The sequence below is a fragment of the Podarcis cretensis genome, assembly GCF_951804945.1.
Source record: "Podarcis cretensis genome assembly, chromosome: 1".
NCBI classification, from domain to species: Eukaryota; Metazoa; Chordata; class Lepidosauria; order Squamata; family Lacertidae; genus Podarcis; species Podarcis cretensis.
Genome location: NC_137170.1, coordinates 60,168,659 through 60,193,828, shown reverse-complemented (window position 1 = coordinate 60,193,828; position 25,170 = coordinate 60,168,659). Strand labels below are relative to the sequence as shown.

Genomic DNA, 25,170 nt, shown 5'->3' with positions numbered 1-25,170 from the left:
AAAGAAAGAAAGAGATAGTGGTCATTACTGCTACAGGCATCATTTATGAGAGACAGAATAGCAGAAAAAATGTCTTTATTTCATTTCCAGAGTTACTGGTTTCTCATCAGATGCTTCCTGGCAACCAAAGAAATCAACTCCACAATGGCCTACTAGACTTTAAGAAGGGACTCCCTTGGAACGGAAATATAACTTTGAAAGAATCATTTCCTCCACAGTTTTGTATCTAACTCCGTGGGAAAATATAACCATGTGATGAGATCTTCTAAACCAGTTTGGAATTATGTTTACTCTTAAATGATGTTTATTCCTGGAAACTTCAGCCAGTGACTTTATGTGCCAGGAAGATGAACCTTCAGGGGATTCTCAGAAACCACAGTCCTCGGTAGTGCTGTTTAGTTACGCTTATTCATGTCTCTTTGTTGCGTAACTTTCTTCTCACCCTACCTCCAGAAGGTTGACTTCATTATTCATTATAAGTATCCATCCAAAGACAATCGGTAATTGCTCTGAATTTGCTGTGAGACTGCGGCAAATGAATGTTTGGACAGAAGAATGTCAACGGACCTGAATAACTGGTTCGTATCCCTTAATGGTCAGTAGTCGGCCCATGTGAGTCACATATTTTGTTAGATTATGGGTGGGGAACTCATTGGACTCCAGCTCCCATCAGCCAGCCTGCACAGGCAATAGTCAGGAATGAAGGGATTTGTAGTTCAGCAACATCTGGAAGGCCACAGGTTCCCCAGCACTGTTGGGAATTGCATGTTAATGGTAGAAGATGGCCATGGAAAACAAGGCCAGTGGTTTGCTTGAGCAGTCCCTTGACAGAGAGCTGCCGCCTGTGCCTACTCCTTTCTCATAAAACTACTACAGTCGTACCTTGGTTTTTGAACAGCTTAGTTCTTGAATGTTTTAGCTCCCGAACGTCGCAAACCCAGAAGTGACTGTTCTGGTTTGCGAACTATTTTTGGAAGTCGGAACATCCAACGGGGCTTCCATAGCTTCCAATTGGCTGCAGGCACTTTGGTTTCTTCCGGAATGAATTCTGTTCGACTTCCAAGGTACGACTGTATTCGGGAGCAGGAGGGCCATCTCCTGCCCCCCCAGCATTTCTTTGCCGCTAATACCCCTAATAGCTTCAGTCTCCTTCATGTCTATCGCTTTCAGTGGGTCTATGACTTAGTCAAAAACAAACCACACAGTCCAACAGGAATAAAGTTATCAACGTCAGTGGGAAATTACTCCAGAGTTTTGCGGTACAAATGCCCAAATTAAAATTACCCCCCCCCTCAAAATTACCCCCCCTTTTTTTGTTAACATGGCTTCCAGTGTGCTGTGTAGTGCATACAGCACGAATTTGAATCTGTGACACCTCCAAATAGGCTGGTTCGGGTCTACCATCTGTGAGTCACATGCATGTTCATTCTGTGAGTCAGAATATTCATTACAGGAAGAAAAGGGAGATTAAAACCTAAGTTACATGACTACGTAATAGTTTTTTGTTTTGTTTTTAACGTGGCCTAGAAGAGATGAGAGGCATTTGCAATTGCGGTAAATGTAAGTGCATTCCAAACTGACGGATGCAAAAACTCCTTTAAGCCTCGTGTGAAAACACCTTTTGTAAATAAACTTTGTGTTTTGGTTTTGGCTTTAAAAAAATCACTTATAAAAGCTTGTCTATACCAGGAGGGAGAAAAAACCCAACCAGCAGGAACCAACTCAAAGTAGTTCTCTGCAACTGCTTACAAAATGCCCCAACTCTACAGTCATGGGTATGAATACCTGACCGGCGAGTCATTAACTGGGTTGGGTCACATAAATGCCTTCTTTTATTTCATAAACATAGTTGTTAAAAGAGGACAAGGTTGTGCACCAGCTTCCATATAATCTTTGTCTTAGGCACTTAAGTGAGATAGAGGTTATCCCTGCCGTCCCACACAAACACTGGGCAGGAGCTGGCATGCTTTCCTTAACACCAGCTATTCATTGTGTATAATGGAGCAGATTACAAAGCTGGCTGTTTCTGAGGGTTGATCCTTTAAATCTCAGTGCTGTCCCAACCGTTGAGCAGATGCGTAATTTATCACTGGAGTCAGCCCTGAAGGAGACGTGCAGCAGCCAGGGTGTGTGAGGGAGCAGCAGAAGTAGAGCAGAAGTAGGTGAATGGGAGAAAGCAAGAGAAAATGACCTTAGAAGAAAAAGAAAAGGGCAGAAAAGGGCAACTGGAATGACCACAGGGCTGGGGCAATTTCCCAATGAGGAAATGTTGCAACACCTGGGGGTTTTTAGCTTAGAAAAAAAGGCAACTAGGGGAGCATGATAAGAGGTCTGTAGAAAAGATACTAGATGTGCTGAATAATAATAATAATAATAATAATAATAATAATAATAATAATTTTATTATTCATACTCCATCCATCTGGCTGCGTTGCTCCAGCCACTCTGGGTGGCTTCTAACACATATAAAAGCATAAATATAACAACAAACATTAAAAACTTCCCAATACAGGGCTGCCATCAGATGTTGTGCAGTTCTTTATCTCCTTGGCATCTCATGGGAGGATGTTTCACAGGGAGGGTGCCACTGCCGAGAAACCCACCTGCCCACCTGCCTGATCCAGGAAGTGGATAAAGAGGAGTTTTTCTTCTCATCATACAGGAGGATGAGTGTCGTCCAAAACAACAGTGGGAGATTAAGGAGAGACAAAATGAAGTACTTGTTCACACAGCGTATAGCTGAACTACGGAATTTGCTTCCACATGATTGCCGCTAATTTAAATGGCTTCAGCAGTAGGCCAGATAAATTCATGGAGGATAAAGGCTAACAATGGCTGCTAGTCGTGCTGGTGATGTCTCTTCTACAGTATCAGAGGCGGAATGCCAGTGAACATCAGATGGGGAACAAGGACTAGTCACTTCCAACTCTACAATTATATGATTCAAAGAGCAAGAGAGGGCCGCTGCACTCATGTCCTGCTTGCCGCCCTCGCTTGACGTCTGGTTAGCTGCCATGGGGAATAGGGTGCTGGGCTAGATGTACTTTCAGCCTAATCCCACGGGGCTTATTTTATACAGTGGTACCTCGGGTTACATACTCTTCAGGTAACATATGCTTCAGGTTACAGACTCCGCTAACCCAGAAATAGTACCTCGGTCAAGAACTTTGCTTCATGATGAGAAAAGAAATCGTGCTCTGGCAGCACGGCGGCAGCAGGAGGCCCCATTAGCTAAAGTGGTGCTTCAGGTTAAGAACAGTTTCAGGTTAAGTACAGACCTCCGGAAGGAATTAAGTACTTAACCCATGGTACCACTGTATTCTAAATATGGAAAAGTTGCAGTGGAGGCTGAGAATGAGTATGAAGCTGGCAATGGGATGAAGAAGTTGGCCAAAGCAATGAGCAGTAACCCAGAGAAGACTGATCATCAAAATCAACAGGTGGTCCTCAGCTGATGACCCATTTGCTTAATGCACAATTTTCAAATAGTCTTCTGCCTAAAAATCCTACCCATTTCACCAAGGGGTGAAAACAGCCTAATGAAAGGCCCCATCTGCGCATTACCCTTAAAGCAGTACAGTCGTACCTTGGAAGTCAAACGGAATCCGTTCCGGAAGTCTGTTCGACTTCCAAAATGTTCGGAAACCAAAGCACGGCTTCTGATTGTCTGCACAAAGCTCCTGCAGCCAATCAGAAGCCGTGGAAGCCCCATTGGATGTTCGGCTTCCAAAAATAGTTTGCAAACCGAATAGTCACTTCCGGCTTTTTGGTGTTCGGGAGCCAAAACATTCAAGAATCAAGCTGTTCAAAAACCAAGGTACGACTGTACTTTAAATAGTCATGGCTCCTCTGAAAGAATCCTGGGAACTGTAGTTTGTTAAAGGTGCTGAGTGTTAGGAGACACCTATTCCTGACAGAGAGCTGCAATCCCCACAGTTTCCTGGTAAGAGAGATTGCTTGTTAAAACACTCCAGGAATGGTAACTCTGGCAGGCAAACAGGGGTCTCCTTACAGCTCTCACTTCCTAAATACAAACTAAAGTTCCCAGGATTTTTCAGGGGAAGCCGTGACTCTTTGAAGTGTTATGATTCTGCTTTAAATTTATTGTGCAGACGAGGCCAAAGTTTATACATTCATTATGTAAAAGTAAGATGGTTTCATTGCACATTTTGAATTGACTTTGGAGACATGCATCACATTTTAACATCCTTTTTATTAAACACAAGTTTTGCACTGTAGGGATTGCACAAACTCTGGCCTCCTTTTTAATCTTAGCAGAGGTTATGAACTTTATCTCTAAACTAATTCTTTCAATATTTGCTTTCAAACACCAGTATCATCAGTCTGGTGTGAAAACCAGCGTGAAAACTTCTTACAATATAATTAATAAATATCGCAAGAATAACAAAAGTAAGGCTGGCTAACCTCTGCCATTTAGCTCATAGTGAGGGTTCTTTTTACCATATAAGGTAATACAGCTTAACTCTGCTTATAATACAGGCATGAAATATGATGTTTCAAATGGTTGGAGAAAACACATTTCATCTTTTCTTGCCCATTTCCAAGGTTCTTCCCCTAACATTTAGAAATCTGGCTATGGTTCTTGGACAGATTTATAGAGATCCCCATTTTTTTAACTTAAAAAAACTTAAAAAACACTTTAATAGAAGTCCAAGTGAAAGAACAAACTATCAGCTCAACAAGAAATTATTCTAGCCAGTGACCAAAAAAGTGAAACTCATTTAGCATAAGGAAAAGAAATCTGTGCCTATCTTCCTTCATTTGCTTAATCATTTATCACACAGGGGCTCTTGCAACGGGAGAAGTTACTTCTTGTGTAGGGAGAGAGACACAAAACAGCCTTGCTAGGCCTCCTGTTATGATCCTTCAGGATTGTATCATCCAGAATCTCATCCCATGGACAACTGGGGCTAACAGCATGGGTGTAGCCAGGATTTATGTTGGAGCAGAGGGTAGGGCAAGATATCTGTGATGCAATTGGTCAGCTTGCCTATCACTCAGTTGGGTTGCCAGTTGTGTCGTTAGAATGCACCACCACATCATACAAGTGACCTCACCCAGCATTTCCATTTAAAATATGCTGGTTTTTTCTACTTTTAGTTAAGTATTTTTATTTATTTACTTGATTGGCGGGGGGCAGCTGCCCCCCATCTATGCCCATGGCTAACAGCAACCGATTTTGTTGCAGCAAGAACTGAGAATGGGGCCTATACAAATTGAAGTAAACTGAGGCTGATATAAATATGTGTAGGCTACTTTGCATGAACTTGGCTCCAACTGTTTCAAGGGCAATCTAGACATTTGGGGGGCATTTGTAAGAAGGGCTCTCTGCCACGCATACCTGTTTAATTGCTATTGTAGCCATCCTCACTACCCCCACCCTTAAGCTCCAGCTTTTACAAAGAACAGGGACAATAATATAACTGTTTTTGCTTCAGCTCGACCTGCCCCAGCACTAGTAGTCACACGAGGGGCTTTCTGGTGCTGCCCAACCACGCTGCCCTCTGCTGATAAAACATGCCGAAAGAACACAGCAGAAGCTGCTATTGCAAATTAATTCTGCCGGAAGTTGGACTCTTTGGATCCTACTTGCCCTTTGGATGATCCGCCTCTGGGCCTGCCAAGGGGCAAGAGCAGCCACCTCTTAATGATTAGGCTGTGAGTGCACCAGATGAGGTTCAGCCAGTAGCCTTGAAAAGGGGGCTTGTTTTGGGTTGACACACAGTATTTTGTTGCATCCCCGCTCCTGAAGTAACTGCTTTTAAAAAAGAACAGCATTGCAGCCTGTCTCACTGTGCAAGGTGCTTTCTTCTTGGCCCAGCACCTGTAAAGGATGTTGGTCCTGGTACCAGGGAAGTGTCATGGATGTAATGCTATGACCTTAATGCATAGATTTGTCTATGGTCTGCCCAGCCAATGCAATGGATCATGGGACAGAAATGCATTGGGGAAAATAAAAAGCAAAGCAGTTTGCTGGAATAAAGGAAAGCAAGCATATTAAGACAGAATTTAAACACTGTGTATCACAGAAGTGACATGCTAGGTCTACATTTATTACCTTGGATTTACCAAGTTCAACAACACGCCACTGAAATGATAAAAAGCAAGTTAGCCAGCTCATGGCCAGTGAACAAGCTGTTTTGGAGATATAGGGTCAAACTTGCATGATAGGAAAAATTCTTGGATTAGAGACTCTTTAAAAAGATGCTGGGCATTTCATGTGCTTGGCAGTCTCAGGGTACCACGTCAGACTTTCTGTCTATTTAATATAGTGCTGTCTCTGTGCCTGGCATCTCCATCAAAGGTTGTATACTTACATCGCCTGATCCTTTTAACTGGAAATGCCAAGACTTGAACCTGGGACCTTCTGCAAGTGAAACATGTTATACAGATTGAGCTCTACAGACTACATTCCAGCCATGCAAAAGAGCCTCTGGTTGATGTCTTTTGCATCACCTGTTACCTGAAATGTTTAACTGGAGATCTTAGGGATTGAACCTGAGACCTTATGCATGCAAATCATTTGCTCTCCTGCTAAGGTATGACCCCACCTCAGTTAGAGAGTTGAGTTAACTGCATGTTTTCAAACCCTCAATCAAACATAATTTTAAAGCGTGGTTGGGCAGCTTGTGCAAATCAGGTGAAACTTATTTACAAATGTCACTGAACATTAATTGAAAGTCGTTCAAAACTTACAAAGCCACTTTTTTAAAAAAACCAAAAACCTCTGAGCCACACCTTAATTACCTTCATGTTTTCTGATGCAATTCCATTTTTGTCTTTCATTTCTGGAACAGTCTACTATCAGAGAGGAGTACTAAGACAGAAAGCAAACTTGCCCTTTCTGAAAAATGTATTACACTCACTTGTTAACAGGTAAGACAACTGCTCCATTGTAATATCTTCAATGACTGCAAGTTTATTTATGTTTTTGTTGAAGGGGGTGGGGAGGTTAAAGTCAGTTTCATAATTTCTATGTACATTTTATCAATAGGAATGTCTTTTAATATTAACATCACCTGAAAATATTGATGGCTACACACAGTTAACTTCCATATGTAAAATCACAATTCATTTACTGGTAAAATTATACTAACAACATGCTTTAGTACAAAATTGTTCTTTGAAGATGAAAGGTTCAGTTGACATCATTGGAAGTTCCAAGTGTCAGTTGAATGAAAGAAATGCATTAGAACAACATAATATAGATAAGAGCCTAACACCATGAACTGGAGAGCTCTGTCTGAAGAAAGAAGATACTGGATTTGAAACAGTTTTTGCAGGGTTTCTTAGGCAAATGATTATTTTGCTGTACTGTTTTATTTTAATCCAGATAGCAAAACGAGTTTGGTTGGAAAATGAAGGAAACTGAATGACAGATCATGGACGTGATAACTGTTTGGGCTAGTAGGAATGGCTTATTGTATATTTACGTTCTCTACAAAAGCACCTTTAAAACTAACATACTATAGTCCTCTTTTAAAACTGGTATTATTAAGCACAAGGTTATTTAGTCGTATGGCTATTCAGATGACACCCAGATTATTTTAGTAGAACTAATCAATGCTCTGTGAAAAATAGATATAATTAAATACCAAGGGCCTTTTTCTTTAAATGTAAGGAATTGCTAAAGTCCTCGGATTACTGTTTTTCTTTTCTGAATCATGCTGCCGCATGGCTATCTCCCTGGTAAAGATAGCAAGCTTACTCCTAAACTTGAATAACAGTGACCATATTTTGAAAAGAAAAACACTTCTGCCCCTTTTAAGAACTCTGAACGAAGACAACATTCAGCAAAGCACGATTTTTTCCTCTGGCTACTATGAGAAGGAGCTTCTTTCTGGCAGATCCACCATACAGTTAAAGCACAACAAATGCACATTTAAAGCACATGACTTTGTGCTTTAAATTAAATTAAATTAAATATACTCTGTGGGGAAAGTTACAATTCCCAGGATTCTTTAAATGTGCATTAAATGTGTGGTGCATATTTTATGTCAGAACTTTTCAAGGGATGTCTGTGGTGATCCCAAACTATGGGGAACAGTTGTGTTAGCCTTTTCTGGGCACGCACTCTTGCTATTAAATGACAATCCCTGGGCTGTGGGGTGGGGAGGAAATCTTGTCTTGAAGTGACTCTGCAGCTATGAAACCGACTTTATATATGCAAAGAACCCTGCCTGAGTGGTCTATGAAATCCTGTGCAATACATATGTATAAACATTGTAATGTAGTTTAAGTAACCCAAGATGCTCTAACAAAATATAGTCAGCAATATAAGCAAGGATTTAGAGAAACAGCAAGGAATAAAATCTCATTTTGCTTTGAAAAAGCTGAAGGTAGAAATAAAACATCTGGAATGGAAGAGAAATGGTTTGGAATGTGTTGAATCTTTTAAAAGCTAAAGTGACTTTCTACACCACCTCTGTATGTAATTCCTCTCGCTTTTGGCAGGTTTTCAGAATTCAAAATGTTGGTAGTTTAGGATTTCATGACTATTTCCACGGTGGCAAATTCAATCTCCCTTCTAGGTGTACCTAATAACCTATGGCATATAGAATTAGGAGTGGAATCAGTGATAAAATTGATTTAGCCATTCAATATGGAACACCTGAGATGTACCTGACAAATTTGGGGGTAGTTACAGTGCTTTGCACTCCACCGATAACCACAAATACACACAGAAGTATCTTGTTTCAAACCTACGTGGCAAAAGAGGTTTTTTGAAAAAAAAAGAACAGGTGTTTATCTAGGGCAGATGAACACCCTCCAGATGTTGCGGAACTAAAACTCCCTTCCATCCTAGCCAGCATGGCCAATGGTTAGGGTCAATGAGACTGCACTTCAACAGCATTTAGAGAATCAAAGGTTTCCTGTGTCTGATCCAGGGGAGAGGTCTTATTCCATTTCCGTGTGCAAAATCAGCCAGAGGGCTTGACAGACAGCTATCTTGAGAATTTTAATAAGGAATCCTGCATTTAAAAAAATGCCAAAGATAACAGGATATGGTTGAAGGGAAATATTACAAGTCCCATGTGATAAGTGCAAAACATGCAAACACCAAACAACAGTTTTAAAGCAGTTCACCGCCTGCAAAAAAAAAGATAGCCTTGTCATTTCATTTAAATACTGCACTTTTTCAGATAGCATATCTTGCATTAGAAATACAGTTGTACCTTGGATCCCAAACACCTTGCAAATAGAACGTTTTGGCTCCCAAACCCTGTAACCCAGGAAGTGATTGTTCTGGTTTGCGAACATTCTTTGGAACCCGAACGTCCGATGTGGCTTCCACGGCTTCTGATTGGCTGCAGGAGCTTCCTGCAGCCAATCGGAAGCCACACCTTGGTTTCTGAACTTTTTGGAAGTTGAACGGACTTCTGGAATGGATTCCGTTCGACTTCTGAGGTACCACTGTACTGGAAATAAAAATTGATATTATAGACACTTCCATGTGTAACTTTACAAACTTTCACAGGATGAGAAAGAAAGATTGGGATGATGAGGGTAAAATCAAAGTACCGCTGGGGCATGTGTTATGCAAAGGACTAAGGGCACCATCAGACTCTCACAGTTTTGCAGAAGGGATTCAAGTGTATCAGCAGAACATTTCGCATGCACAGTTGCAAGTGGAGTAAAGGGTGCTGTTGTCCTAGAGCAAGAAACCCACTTTTAAAAAAGATTTGACATTTTGTGGTTTGGAAAGTGGCAGAGAAATGCAACGGAAGTGTGTGGATGAATGAGTGGCCAACAAGAAGACGTATAAACGCTCTGCAAGCAAATCACGATGAATGCAGGGCAAATGCCTATTGTCATATAACCATCCCACAAACAAATTAGAACAAATGCTCAATAAAGACTGGCTATAATCTAGTAAACTTTGTGCAAGCAAATCAGGATGAATGAACAGGCCGTCTAGAGGGGCCCTATCGCTTCCAAACTGCTAGAAATAGCTATAAATGTGCTTGTGTCAGATTTTTAAATCAACTGATGACCATGCAGGAATCAGATTAAGGTTCTTCAATTATGTGTGTCTTCTGTTAAGGAAGCTCATTTTTTGCTCTCCGCCCAGCAGTTTTTCCAGACACATCCAGGAATGACTCCACCCACTCGTTCTGGGTGTGTGTGTGTGTGTGTGTGTGTATACATGTCAGTTTCACCACTGCTATTTCCATCTCCCCCTCCATTTCTGGTGAAACTGAAAAGGTAAGGGGAAATAATTGTCAGTTTCATTGGCGCTTATTTTCTTCCTTATTTCCACCCCCCTTCCTCCACTCCCTGGGAATATTCCCTTATTAACTGAGTACAGTTGAAAGCACCGATCCACCTCTTTCCCTTACCTCAGTTGTTGCTGCTCCAAAGAGAAGAGGTCTCTTCTTCTTTTTTGAGGTTTCGAAAAAGAACATGTACGTGCTCCTGCCCCAACACTCATAGCACTCTATATGCCTATGGTGGTCAGAGTTTGGGGCAAGTGTGACACAAGTTAAGTCTAAAGAGTGCACACATAGATTCTTACCTGGTATCTTGGTGTGGCTTTGCCTCTTAAGCAGATGGCAGTGCTAGAGAGATAGTTGGGAGGGTTCACCAGACTGTGTGCAACAGCCAGTCCCCCCAGCCTTCCTCTTCCTCCTGTCCAGGAGCGCCAAACATTACTGCTGCATAGAATATGCAATATGTAGTAGGTACAATCCAGCTAAAGTCAATCATCACTAAGTCCGATTTAATAGGAATTAAGTTAGTCTGGTGACTCACTCCCATCCCTTCACTTTCAAAGGGAAGGAGCAATGACTAATTTTTGCTGGAGCGTGCCCAGGATGTGCAAAATTGCTTGGGGCAATTTATTCCACACAGAGGCATTAAATGTTAAGCTCTGTGGTGTTGCTGTTGTACTATAACTGTGAATGCAACGTCTTCAATCTAGTGTATAACTATGCACACATCGTCTCATGGCTTAAAGATAACTCTGGGCTGGGTTTTGGATGGCAAGCGAATCTCCATGCTGACTTTGGGGGATACAAACTTTCTCTTTTACCAGGAAAACTGCTGGAGTGGAAATCCTCCCTCATAATAAAAATAATCAGTCCAAGACTTCCAAGTTTATTGCTCAGCCAATTGGCCATTACAAGAGAAACTGTTTCATTTAAATGTGCCACACAAGGTGGCTTTTCCAGCAGTTTATACCAAATTGGTGAAAAAGGTCCATGATATGCCACCACTTTTGATGTAACACTCACACTCATTTTCGGAGATGTTTGAGGATCAGTGAAGCATTTTCTAATACTATTGAGAAGGATTAGCTTTTTAGTGCCCCCTTGTGTTTAAAATAATGCATCATATTTAGCTGTTGTTTAAGGCTCCACGAACTGGTAATAAGTAATACATCTGAGCATATATTTTGCTGAAAGGAGTTTATATCATCTTGAAATGTTCGAGACAGATGATTCTCTTAAGATCACATTTTATTATTTCTTATTTATATTCTTATTAAGAAAGAAAATAATCTAGGTGAACAGAATGTTTTCAAAGTAAATGGCTACAGAAAATCTGACCTGAAGTCTGAATACTTTAGAGCCCATTTCTATGACCTCTGAGTGCATGACACCCAAGCCATTTGAAGTCACTGTGTGTTAACATACACATTTTAAATCTCCTCTTGGTACTGTTTTCCTGATATGCATCACCCCTGTGCAAACTGCCATTAGGTTTTGGGGGGATGGGATTCGGGTACCCCTATTTGTTCCTCTATGGAACTAACAAAAGCTGTAGGAGGACATTAGACTGGGAACATATTATGGAGAGAAAGAGTTAAATAACACCTCTGTGGCAGTGCCTTGATTAAATTGGCAGCCTCAGTCCCCTGGCACCTTTAAAGTAAAATTGACAACATCAGGGAAATCTAGTATGGGTCTTCCACATAATGTGTGGTTTGGCACTTAATGAAACAAGGTGAAGTAAAAAAAATAAAATATTGGCAAGCAGACGGAGCTGTCAATCTCCAGTGGGTGGATGGATAGGACTCAGAAGGCCTCATATTTACCAGTACCCTCTCTAAATCAGGGGTAATCAACCTAGTGCTTCTAGATATTGTAGGAATACAACTCCCATCCGCCTCAGCTGAGGTGGCCAATGGTCAGGGATGATGGGAGTTGTAGCCCAACAAATATCTGGAGGGTAGCACATTGGCTGCCCCTGCTCTAAGGGTAAAAGAGCAAGATTTTTCCTCCATGATCCTGCTCATTCAGAAGCCTTGCTCTAATGGGTTATCTTTGCCCTTGGAGAGCACGATGGTGGTGACCAGGGATTCAGCCTCCTTCTTGGTAGTGTCCTGATCGTGGAATACTCTCTCCAAAAATATTCTCTTTTGAATATCTGTCCAAGGTTTTAATTTGTTCACAATTTTTATGAAAGATGTTGATTTCTGATATTGCCACCCAGTTTATTTGACTCTGTGATTTTATAGAATGTAATTGTCAGGGCCACATTTTGGCACCTGAGGCGAACCACAAAATGGCATTTTCCCCCACCAGGGAAGAAGGGGTGAGTGAAAATCTACATCAGAAACATGGTGAGAATCAAGTCAACCTTACCTGATAACTGAAGTAGGTATCAAAGGTTGTTGCGGGGGAGAAAGGGCCTTCTCTGAATCAGGGGCATTGCCGAGGTGGCAGATATGGCTTCCAAGAAGAGCACCACAGCTATTGCTGTCACCGTAGTAGCAACAGATGCATTCTTTAGAGGTCAGATCTGCTGCCCCTCTGGATCTTGCCCCCTGAGGCAGTTGCCTCACCTTGTCCCATGGGTGGGTCAGCCTCAGTAATTGCAGACTGCTTAAAGTTGTTGTTTTTTTTAATAATGGAAAGGTGGAGTATAAGTATTATAGTCAGGCAAATTGATAGATGGGGCAGCTATTGTAAAGGATAGTATTTAAAGTCAAAATCTTGAGAGCCAGACTGCATAACCATTCAAATAATTATGTTCGTCTGTGAAAGAATTCTCCAAGACTTTCAAAGGAAGTCCTTTTTTTTTTTTTTTTGCATACAATCAATATGAGGTGAGTTAAATTGGCACTATAGGGTCATAATTTATTTAATGAAATGACTGTGTTTCTGAATAAAGAAATATATATTTAACTTGATGACCAGAAGCTAGAATCAAGAGCTGAAAACCAGAAGGCTAAAATTCTAAAACTTTTTTAAAAAATGAAAGTTGAGCTATATTAATTCTGAAGCAATTTATATGACACTCTGCAGACCAGTTCTACCAAATGTTTGCCACAAATTTTATATACTCCTGAGGCATCAAAAATGGATACATCGGGAAATGCAAAGTTCAGTAAAGTAGGCAGGTGCATCATTTGTAAGATAATCATGTGAAAGAATGTGAAAGCAGCTGGTGACTGAGTTGCAAGATTTCCATCCTCTCCTGAAGAAGATGTCATGGTTCATTTTCTCAAAGCACCTGAGTGTTTATTAATAAACCGCGCTGTGGCCTACACAGATCTGGTCCTACAGCTGGGGATATGTGGCACTCCAGTTACTACTGGTTCAGAGTTTCCATCATCCCTGATCATTAGCCATGCTCCAGCACCATCACTGCTTTGATGTTGGTCCTCTGATTATGGCAGGGAATAAAAAGGGGTGTGTGACATGGGAAGAGCTTTGATCCACAGGATCTTGTTCCCCCAATGTTGAAAAAAATAAATCAATTCACTGAAACCAATGGGAAGGTAAATAAAACAGGACAACCAAGTACCAAAAAAAGGAAGGAGGAGAAGTACCACAGATACAAACTTTCTGCCCTTGCCAACATGAGCCTGATGGGCTTAAAAAGTGGCAGCTTCTCTGCCATGGCAGCTTCTCTGCCATGGACTCTCCCTGCGACCATCTGACTTGCTCCGTATATGGCAGTCTTCTGGGATTGAATCACATCTATTAGCAGCATTTGCTTACAGAAGATTTTGCCTCCAGGCAGAGAGCAGTACTGTAACACCTAATAGTCAACTTTACATTTCTATTAAAAAGAAATCCAAATATTTGATACCTCAGGAACGGTTTTTGTAATACATTGCTGCACTTTTTGTAATGTGTTTTTTATTGAGGTCCAGATTGAGACACATGCCCTCACTGAGTCCTGGTGCACAAATAGTCCCTTCTGAGCTCACTGGAACAATGTAAGGAGAGAAGAGAGAGAGAGAAAATGTGGACATAAAATATGTATTGTGCTAGCAAATCAATAAAACACTAATAGCTGTTCCAATAACCTTTCTTGACTGTATCAATTTACTGCCAAGTAGTGCATCTGCATGAACTGTTCCTTGTTGGGGGGGGGAGGTATTAAATAAGCATCCGACTTTTGTGGTCCATGCTGTATCATCCCACATTGCCCCTTCATCCAGTGCTGTGGATTCATGCCAAAATCGGCACATATTGTTAGCACATTGTGCCTTGTTTGGGGTGGAAATGGAGGCTCTTACTCTGGTTCGAGAAGATAATGTGGGTACACAGGAAGCCTCCTATGTACACATACCTCTTGTTATATGCACTTTCTGGCTAGCAATCACAGATTCCGAGGGATATGTAGGGTCAGGTTGTGCTAAGAAGGGTTTCAACAATCCAGAGAGCAGCCCTTTGTTGGAGGTTTTTATGCAGAGGTTGAATGGCCATCTGTCATGGATGCTTTAGTTGAGATCCTGCATTGCAGGGAGTTGGAGCAGATGACCATCAACATCCTTTCCAAATCTACAGTTTTATGATTCTACTATCCATTTCTGTATAAACTGAAAGTAAGTATAAGTTTTGGGCAGGAGAGGCAGTGGCATTCTTTGAAAAATACACCGTAAGAAGGACGTTTATCATACATGTACTAGTTTGGGAATTATATCCCCCCTACCCTTCTTACATGCACACCTTCTGCTTTACCATATCAGCTATCTAACTTTTGGATATAGAAATGCAAGAACAAGGGCATGAACGTGGGTGGCAACTGCAGGAAATAGGATTGTTTTCACCTAATGAGCCAGTGCAGCTTAGGGTGGGCTAAAGATTCTTCCCTGGAATCAAGGAGGGATCTAAGAGACTATGACTCAGTAGTGTCTAGAGTCACTGTGCTTCCTGTGGTTATTCCTGTGGTGGGTGGTTTTTATTATTATTATTTACATTGGGCATGATTCTACTAAAAATCAGAAACCTTTTCTTTAGAATACTATCTAAACCACAGATTGCTAGGACTGATTACAACCTGTGAGTGTGACTCACAGAAAGGCTTTCTAAACCATCTTGCATCATAGTACTTACATTTAGGGCTTGCCCAATACATTTTGCCACCTGAGGATAAGGACAAGGTGCACTGCCTCCCCTCCCCAAGCAATTCCACATACACAAGCCAACTGGGCTGGGAACTGACACATCAGTAAAGGCTGCCTCAACTGCATCTTGAGAGCAGACTAATTTTGGGTAGGCAAACATATATCACCTCACTGCAACCTCCCCCCTCTCAATCTGCCAGGCCTCATTGAAGACAGAAGGGTAATCATGCTTTAATGCTTTTGGGTCATCAGACTGAGAATATGCCTTTCTTTCTTTCTTTCTTTCTTGATGCTAGGAGTATTGGTGCAATGTCAAGGGATAGCGCTTTGTCATGTAGTATGCACCGTCTCCAAACAGTCTCCAAAACCTTGTATGATGTCTGTAGCAGGGGTGAGGAACCTCAGGCCTGCTTTCCAAATGTGGCCCTCCAGGACTCTCTAGCCAGCCCTTGGGGCTCTGTCCAGGCTGCACACACAGATCACAATCCTTACTTATCCTGCTAAGTGCCCACCTCCTCTAATTTTACCTAGCTGGAATGAGTCCTTGAACTGGGATAATACTTCTTGCTTGCCTGGGGGGAGGAGTGTGGTGTGTGCCTGGCCTCATCTGCTTTTGCCATGCTCACCATTGATGTGTGGCTCCAGGAAGGTTGCCCATGAGGGAACATGACCCTTGGACTCCAGAAAGTCTCCCATCCTAGGTCTGTGGCTTATATACTCAATCTATCAGTAATATATTGCTGTATGGCTGCCTCAAGATGCTGGCTCAAGTCAGACACCTTTAAACCATGGTTTAAAGGAAGCTAAACTATGGTTTAGTGTGAGGTCTGAATGAAAAAAAACATTGTTTGTGATCCATCAGCAGACCAGAATACAAAACCAGAAGATAGTTTGGTGTGCTGTCTGAATTAACAGACCATCACTTTGCCTAGATGGAAGGTAAAAGGAGGCAGGCTACTCTAAAACATGGTGCGTCTGTAGCTAAAATTATGGCTTAGGTTCTAAACTCCTGTCGGCACAAAAAACCTTGGTAGAACAGAACCATTTTGTGGAACTAGCCTGATATATAATAAATAGGTGAAGCACTTTCCAGAATGAATGAGTTTGATTTTGTGTCATACAAAGTTCAGTGTCAATTAAGTGCCTTTTTCAGAAACAATTATAATAATACTTGCCCCTTCTTGTACCTGTAGTGTTGTTTTCCAGAACTCTTGTTGGAATGTTATCAGCATTTCACATTGTACCCATTAATCCAGAACACTGATGTTCTTTTTAGTGGTGTTGGGTTTATTACTCATTTTTGCCCATAAAACAAATCTTACACTGCAAATGAAATGTTTCAAAGGCAGTTTTAAAACAATGTAATTATCAAAAAGCCTGTGTCAGAAAAGCAGAAAGGGGGTGATTTGGAAGGACTAGGTTTCTGATAAAGACACATGTTCTGGTGATTTACACAACTCTTTCTTTTGCAGTACTATAGATGCAGTGTGTCTACTTGGAAGATTCATTTTCTTCTAAAACATCCTACAGCTGTTATATATTAGGCTGGGAAATGAATTAAATTTGTTTATATATTTCTTCATAAGTCTATTGTGCATAGACCCTCCATGGTTTTTTAAAAAGAGTACTCCAGAAATATACCAAACCATGCTATGCTATACAATGTCATTTCATTTTCTAACCCTTTTAGGTGGTTATTTATGGTAAGCACCAGCCATCTATGAATAACATGATTCAGGACAATAACCAGTCTAGACCCTTAGAATGTTCAGAACAGTTTATATAGGACTTCCAGCAGTCTGCTGTTAAGGCTGGTTCACAGTTCTCCAACTTTACCCGTGCTGTAAGGATTGGGGACTCCTTTATGATACTCTGTGGTGCCCTGTGTGACTGGAAAGGACAATTCTGCTTCTTGCAAGTGAGCCTGATTTTTGCTAATTCGCCCTCTTTGTGGTAGTCCCCTGTGCTTTTTCTGGAAGATCTCCTAATCTTCTGAAGCAGATTTTCAGAAGTGCGCCATGGGAAGGGGTCAATCTTTTTCTGTGAGAAGAATACTGATCATGGAACTTAGGAACTGCACACAACTTCCCCATAGGACAGGGGCAGGCACCCTTTTTTTCCTCTTATGGGCTGCATTCCCTAGGAGGTAATCCGACAGGGGGCACAAACTAGAGGTGGAGTCCAAGCCAAAAGTGAGCGATCACCTTCTTTTTCTTTCCCCACCTCCTACCCACTTCTCTCTTTTAGTTACCTAATTTTCCCCCTCTGTCACCCATATGAAATTGGAAAAGGGCAACATGAAGGCCACAGGTTGCCCTCCAAGTCACAGAATGTAGGTACTGCAGTTAGTTTCTGTGACGTTTTGCTTTGCCAGTGCAATTATTTTTTTGAAAGTTATTAAGATCTAAAAAAAAACAACTTATGAACTTTTTAACCATATCAAAATAATATGAAATATCCTTCCCAAAATATTTTTATCTACTGAACATCATATTGCACCTGCCGTGCCTCTTCATCAAGCATGAAGTTAGGACAAAGGTCATTCATTCTCTTTGGTACAGAGGTCATGATTTTGCCTCCGCTCACATATGAAGGAGTAAAATGCAGCAACACTAGGCTTCAATTTATCACAAATCTAGAACATCACATACTGTACTGTGGCTCTAATAAAGTAAATAATGTGCATTTTTCAAAGTTATCTAAATCCATATTTGCACAGTGAACCATAAAAGTTACAATGAACTGAATAATGGGTATTAAAAATAAACCCAAGCTCATTTTACTTTTTTGCTAAGTCTTTGAGGATTACATTTTGTTCGAAAAAGCCCATATTTTAAAATGACCATGATTTATATATTTATAGGAACAGTCTTTTATATGCAATCATGTCAACTATCAAATTCCTTTTGAAAAAGATTGTTTTAAATACCACTGTGAACATGAAAGCAAAGTGAATCAAACTTAAAAGTGAACGTAAGACCACTCAAGACCTTTCTTTCAAAATAGAATTAACAGTGCCAGCAGTGGCAATCAGAAATTTATGCCAAGTCTTTCTAATGCTAATTATGATACTAGCTTCTAACGGCCCCTGCTTTGGCCCATTTCTCACAGTGGTGGTAAACCTGTGCCTCAGCTGAACCACCTATTTTTCCAAGGAGATTCAAGACAGCCAACAGAGAGTAATGAAAGCAGGGGGGGAAACCAAGCTGAATCACTAAAATGGATATTCAGTACATACGGAAATCAATAAATTAACAATATCCAATGCCAGCATCACAACAGTAACAGAAAACTAAGACCGTGAAAGATGACTTAATGAATGGAAGGATTTTCTTAAAAGATCCAGGCCTTCACCAACCACCTAAAGCAGTATGTGAAGGGGAAAGGTAAAGGAGAAGACTGAAACTATGCTAGTAGTAATACTATACATGGTATACTTTAAGATGTGGTAACAACAGAACATCCTTGTTCTAAGGCTAAGACAAAGCAAGGGTTTCCCCTTACAGTTCAAATACGATCACGTTTGCATGATGTTTAGTAGCTTTTCTCAATTGTGTGATACGATTTGCTTTGAAATCTACACAGTTGTAGCAGCTGTAGAAACTGGAGAGGGGAAAGGAACTAAAATATTCTTAAGTAGAAAGATCTACTCTGTGGCAGCCCAAATAATTAAGAAATGCCCTGGGAATGTTAAGGCTTGTAGTTCATTGCAAAATTTAAAAAAATTGAGCAAGACCATTGGTCTTTTAGACCGCTGATATGTGGCTGAAAAAAGAAAAATTTCCGGAGTGCAGTTAGACATACTAAACGTTCTATTACACCATAGTTGCCTTACTCCAGCTGTAGCCAATCGTCATCCATGGACAGGATGTTTATGGGGGTTGACATCAACCTGTGGTGTTTTCACTTTCTTCTCTGGACATCTTTTTATGCCACTCTGCTTACCTGCAGACGATTACATCACATGCAGTTTCGAAATGCTAGTTCTGAATTACTATAAGAGAAGCACACTTTAAAACTTGCTTGTTTGGCTTCTGTACTGCTGGTAGAAACTACTTTAGATCTCTCCAAATGCTTTTTGAATGCCCTGATTTCCAAGCAGATGGATCCCTGGCAAGAGGACCACTGGAGGTTTATAACCTGGCCAGCAATGCCTCACTGCATCACATGACACTGTGTTAGCAAATCCTGTGTGTGAGAACGTTTCTAACATTCTGGCTAGATCTTGAGCTCAAGAACTGCTAATGTGTTTATAAATAATAAGACCTCCTGCAAAGTGGCTCAGCTATTTATGAAAACTGATACGGTTGAGAAAATAATCAAACTTGGGCTAGATAGAGGATTAAATAAACACAATGACATGGGCAGGGGAGAGAGGGGGTGAAGACAGAAAGAATTTACATTTCATCTAAATGCACAGTCATAAAAAAAATCAATATCGATAAATAAATGATCTATTTCTAAGTGGCATTTCACTTTGCAGATACCAAGATGAACCCTCTTAACAAGACCTCTTAATTATCTTTCACCCAACAGTCCTTAGTGGCAGCATGCACACAGGATCTCTCAGTTCCCTTCCCTTGGGGAGGATGTGGTCTCAAAGCCCACCTCTTTCCCCTCCTGGGCTAGAAGCCTGTGGTCTCCAGTAGCTGCCTGTTCTCCTGCAGCCTGCTGGCAAAGTATGTTAGTGACCTTTAAAGAGGAATCCTCCCTGCACATGTCAGCTGCTGCTATCATTCAGGGGCACTGTTGCTCAAATGCCCAAGGTCAGTTCCCCCCTGCAAACTGCTTTGTTTAAGGTAGACTTGGCTGAATTTATTATATTTATCTGTGGATGTCACTCGCCAAGTTTTATGGATACACAAGAAGGCGCCATCAACCTTCCTTTAATGTTCTTGCAGCCAAGCTCGGGTGGGGGAGTCTCTTCTTGGCATCCGCAGAAGAGCCTTTCATATTTCAGTTAGAAATTAGCAATTCCCTGCAGTGAGGGAAAAGAATGAAGAAAACCAGGTCTGTGCTTAGGACACATATTTGAGATAGGTACAGACCGGGATGCCAGTGTGGAGCGGTAAAGAAACAGACATGGTCTGGGGTTCAACACAAACACACAACAGCACCATAAAGTTCACCGGCTCATCTTGGGCAAGCCACCGTCTCTCAGTCTAATCTACGGTACCTCACAGATCTGTTGTGATGGCATAACAGTGTAGAAAAAGACAGCATCCTTTATTCCCAGTTGAAGCTGAGAGTCTGTTTCAGTCATTTTAAACTGGGTTTGGATGCAAGTCTACTCCCTTTATAAAACACACTATCCAAACAGTATTAAGATTCAGGTCCCTCATTTTCATTGTGAAAGCTGCACCCCAACAAAGCACTATGTAGAGACACAATACAGGTCTCTACACAGCCATTTGCTATTTTTTATATACAACTATTTGATTCTTTTTATTGCTTTGATAAAGTGAGGTAAAACCCATATATGCCACACTCAACTCCTTGGAGGAAGGACAAAATGCAAATGTGCAATGTAAGACTATTCAGTGGAATATTGCTCAGCTTGTGGCAAAAGCAATATGGATTTTGAATTAGTTGAATGCTTGGTTTAAAAGCTCTTGCAGCATTCCTGCTCCATAGGCAAGTGTCTCTAGACTGTCAGCAGTTTGCAGGAGGGATTCAAGTACATACCAGAAATTTGGGCTTATGGAATTAGATTTATTGCCCCAGTGTAACAAATCAACTTTTTTTTTAAAGGGGGCTGATTGCAGTTTGGAAAGTGACAGGGAAATGAAAAATAAAAGTGTGGGATGAACAAATGAAGAATGGGAAGATGTCTAAATACCCTGCTAGGTGCAAGCACACAAATCAGGATGAATACAGAATAAACACTCACTGTTATGTAACCACTCACCCCTTTAAACAAATAAGAATGACTACTCAGTGAAAAAAAAAAAAAGACCGGACATAGTCTGACAACCAAGTAAATTTTGTGCAAAAAAATAATAATCAGGTTGAATGCTGAATAAGCAGGTCATCTGGAGGAGCCGTAAATTGATAATATTTCCCACACTGCCTTACAATGTCTTGTCTATGAAACTCGATACAGGAGATGCCTCATTCCCCCCACCCCCCAAGACCTCTAAGTTCACTGTGTTCCAACTCCAGTAGGAGAAAAACAGTGAGTGGTAGGATCATCATAGATCACGCATTTTGAAGAGTAACCATTATTTGAAACATTTGGTATTTCAGAAGAGTGAATCTCCATAAATTATAGGAGATTCCATTTAAGGGATGCGGGGAGTCAGGAGATATAAATCCACATATCCCAGATTTCTATGGAGCTGCAGAATTGTGAAATAAAGCAGCAGCGTTGCGACTGACAGCTCAGGTGAGCAGTGCCACCCCACCCTGCTGTAGGGGCAACGGTTGCTGGGGTGGACATTTTGGGGAGGAAAATAGCACAAGGAGGAGAGACTTCAGCTTCCTACTTCATGTGCCATTTACGATCCACATGAGGCCCCTCCACAGCCTCTTATTCTGAAAAAGAAAAAGTGGCTGGTGTTCCTCCCACACCTCTAACAGCAGAAGCTGCCCAGCAGCAGAACTCATCCCAGGTCCAATCCCTGGCATCTTCAGCTAGGGCTGGAAATGTCCTCTGCCCGAGAACCTGGAAAGCTGTTTCAATCAATGCAAAGGATATTGAGCTGGATGGTCCAATGAAGTCTAAAGCGTGCAAGGAACCCAAAAGGCACTCGCAAATGTGACTGAAATGGAAACAGGTGTGTATGTGGAACTAATGTGTCTTTGCTGGCCCCTTCCCATGTTTTGTTAGTCTAAAACACCTCAAGAGGGCTTCACTCTCTATAGCGGTTCACACTACAAAGTGGGATGCTTGCAACGTCCATACAGTATCTGTCTATAGTGTGATTCTGTGTGTTGTCAATGGAGAGAATCCTCCTGCTTCAGTTTCCTACACCTCTGAGTTAGTGCTTGAGCATGAAAACAGCCTGACACTGGCATCCGAAACTGCATCTGAGATTTCTGCCAAAGCACATTGCTCTGTAGCTGAGGAAGTGATTGAGCCAAACTAACATAGATGGAAATAGGTAGCTCTAGATGGGATCTTGTCTCTGTTCAAATTACTCTGCTCTAGGCCTTCGAGTGTTTTACAAGGAAGCTACGAGATAGCATCACCCTTGTAGAACTATGTGTAACACCACCTGGGGGAAGTTCTAATAGGAGCTGGGATTCCACCCCACCCTGTTTTTTTATTTTAGTTACTGAATTTTAGTTACTAGGCTATATGAGATAAGCAGCAGTTTTGGTGGTGCTGACAGGATGGTGGGTGGCTGCAGAGTGTGGGAAGTTACTCCAAATGGCAGCACGTCATCAGGGTCACTGGGGAAAGGAATAAAAAGATGGCTTCTTCCCTCACGTACTTATAAGCACATAAGAAGGAGCCGGATGAATCAGAACAAAGGCCCTACTAGCCCAGTATCTCCTGCTTTCACAATGTCCAATCCGATGTTTCCGGGAAGTCTGCAAGGAGGGCCCCTGTGCAATGTCACTCTTCCCACTGGTGACTTCCATCAACTGGCATTCAGTTTCAAATGACTTCAACTGTAGAGGCAGACACAGGCACTGTGCTAATACCCACTGATAACCTAATCCTCCATACTGGAAGCCACCATTACATCTTGCAGTACGGAACAGGGTAACTATGTGCATACCCCTTTTGTTTTTCCAGAATACTCCTTTGCACAATGCAGCTACCTGGCATTCTCTGGGATTTTTGTTTGTTTTAAGGGCTCACCCAGTTAAGTGTGCAGGTGGGTGTTAGCTATGGTGCGCCATGCTGGGTCCCTGGCATACGTCTGACCAATACTGATGCCAGGCTCCTGCCCAGAACATTTGAGTAAGTCAACACAGAAAAGCAGGCAGAGGAGAAAAAAGACATGCAGAACAGCAGAATAAAAAGGAATGTGAGACAAGAGACTGTCATTCTTAACTATGGAGCAACGCATGATGGCTGAGGTGCAGGCACATAAAAAACGTGTGTGTGTGTGTATACAGTATATATATTCAGTCTTCAAGGTGCCTCTTAAGTTGCAACTGAGGGGTGTGCCTGTCTCTCCCCCCACAGAATTAGGACCCCATTCCTAAGCATTCATTTCCCACATCAAGCACTGGCATAGGGTGGGTGAGCGGCACCCTTAGAAGCAGCCCTTTCTATCCTCGCTGGTTCTCCATGGAAATGCGAACAGCCTTGACACAGAAAACAGGCCCTGCGCTCCCCCACGCCATGCGCAAGTGACGCAGGCGAAGGCGATCCAAAGTCACCAAAAGGCGTTGTCCAACCGCCCAACTCCACGCGTCCAGCCTAGGTGGTGGCTGGAGGCCGTTAAGGCTGGGCTTGGGTGATAATGGAAACTCCGGCTGGAGCCGCCGCCGCCTCCACCCTTCCCTTTCCCGCCCTCCCGTCTTAAGCAAAGAGTTCGCGACGCTGGCCTTGGCGAGCGTCCTATAAGAAGCGCTCCTCGCGCCCCTGGCCGGGGAAAAAGGCAGCAGCCCCGCCGCTTCCACCTCCAGCTTGGCGCTCGCCCGGCGCTGCTGCTCTTCCTCGCCGGCAGGAGTCACGTGGCGGGCTGCCTCTTTCCCGCTGCCTTTGGTCTCGGCGGCGGCAAGAGCGGGGAGAGCCCGGCTGGGAGACCAAGCGGCGTTGCTATTTTAAAGTCGGTGCCTCTGCCCGCCTCTCCCTTTGCCAGGGAGTTCCTCAAACCCCGGGATCAGCATGAGTGCCGGAGCTCTGTGCGCCAGGCAAAGGTTGCACCCTTGACTTTTGTGCGTGCCCGGGAAAGCAGCGAGCGAGGTTTTGTGTGTGTGGTGTGGTTTTTTCCCCTCCCCTGAGGTGGGGGAATTTCTGCGGCCAAGGTGGGACGCTTCCTCAGTGCAACACGCCACGCGCCGCTCTTTTGCTTTGCTGAGGCTGCTTTCGGTTGGTGGCATCCCTGCCGTGATGAAAGAGCATGGGTCGGGCTAAGTAGGAGCTGCTGCTACTTGGACAAGTATGCTTGCTGCTCCCCAGACGGGGCTGCTGCAGCAATAGTTGGGTTGCCTCCTTGAATGAAACTCCTCAGGGGAGAGAAGGAAAAGATTCCGCCAAGCATTTCTTTCGCCAGGCTCAGCCTCCCAGACTTGGCTCAGAAATGGAGACGGATGGCATTGATCTTCACAGAATTCCCCGCGAGTCATGTAAGTGTGCTGGAGTTGGAATGGGGAAGGATCCGCACCGAGCTTGGACCTCAGGGGTGGCATTGGAAATTATTTCTAAAGCTCTCTCTGCCCTCCCATTGAGGAGGAAGGACCTTCGTAATAAATGGGAAATGACTGACAGTCCTGCTAAGATAAAAGCACTAGCCGCCTTTTCTTTTAAAATAAAGGCAAGCACGGATGTAGGAGCTCATCTGTGTTTATTATCCCTGACTAGGTTTGGAAACCGTTGTTTCTGTCGTACAGTACTTTTGAGCTGCGGAAGAAACAACGTTTTCATCAGAATGTCTTTCTGTGGGTGCAGAAAGATACAGATTAATTGCTGAAATGTATATAATGCAACTTGCAAAGCGAAATGCACAATGTTATCAATATAAATGGAAGAAGCTACATTGGTGTTGCTCATATGGTATTGTCATGGTATTTACTTTTGGGGTGATTGTGAAGTGGGATTCTTAGTGTTTGGGGTAGCGTTTAATGTTTTAAGGAGCTGTGTTCGAGTTTTCTTTACAATTGTTCTGTCTTGAGTATGTGTGCAACTTGATGAGGTCCAGAAAGGTTTTTGTGGAAGCTATCAA

General features: G+C 42.3%; 1 protein-coding gene and 1 long non-coding RNA gene across 6 annotated transcripts in view; one reads left to right on the top strand and one right to left on the bottom strand.

The window, feature by feature from the left end:
* The first annotated feature begins 6,801 nt into the window (after window positions 1–6,801).
* ANO1 (anoctamin 1) overlaps window positions 6,802–25,170 on the top strand; it is a 153,663-nt gene continuing 135,294 nt past the window's right edge. For 2 of the 5 annotated variants that reach the window (XM_079963449.1, XM_079963447.1), the window contains exon 1: window positions 23,886–24,574. In XM_079963449.1, the coding sequence (XP_079819575.1) occupies window positions 24,529–24,574 (46 nt within the window). In that variant the 5' untranslated portion in view covers window positions 23,886–24,528. Of the gene's footprint in view, window positions 6,898–23,885; window positions 24,575–25,170 lie in introns of those variants that run through there. The other 3 variants (XM_079963451.1, XM_079963450.1, XM_079963448.1) reach the window with 2 other exon arrangements.
* LOC307216750 lies at window positions 6,857–10,736 on the bottom strand. The gene is made up of 2 exons (XR_013839296.1): window positions 10,362–10,736; window positions 6,857–10,219 (listed from the first exon to the last, which is right to left on the bottom strand). It is a non-coding gene; the product is annotated as an uncharacterized lncRNA (long non-coding RNA).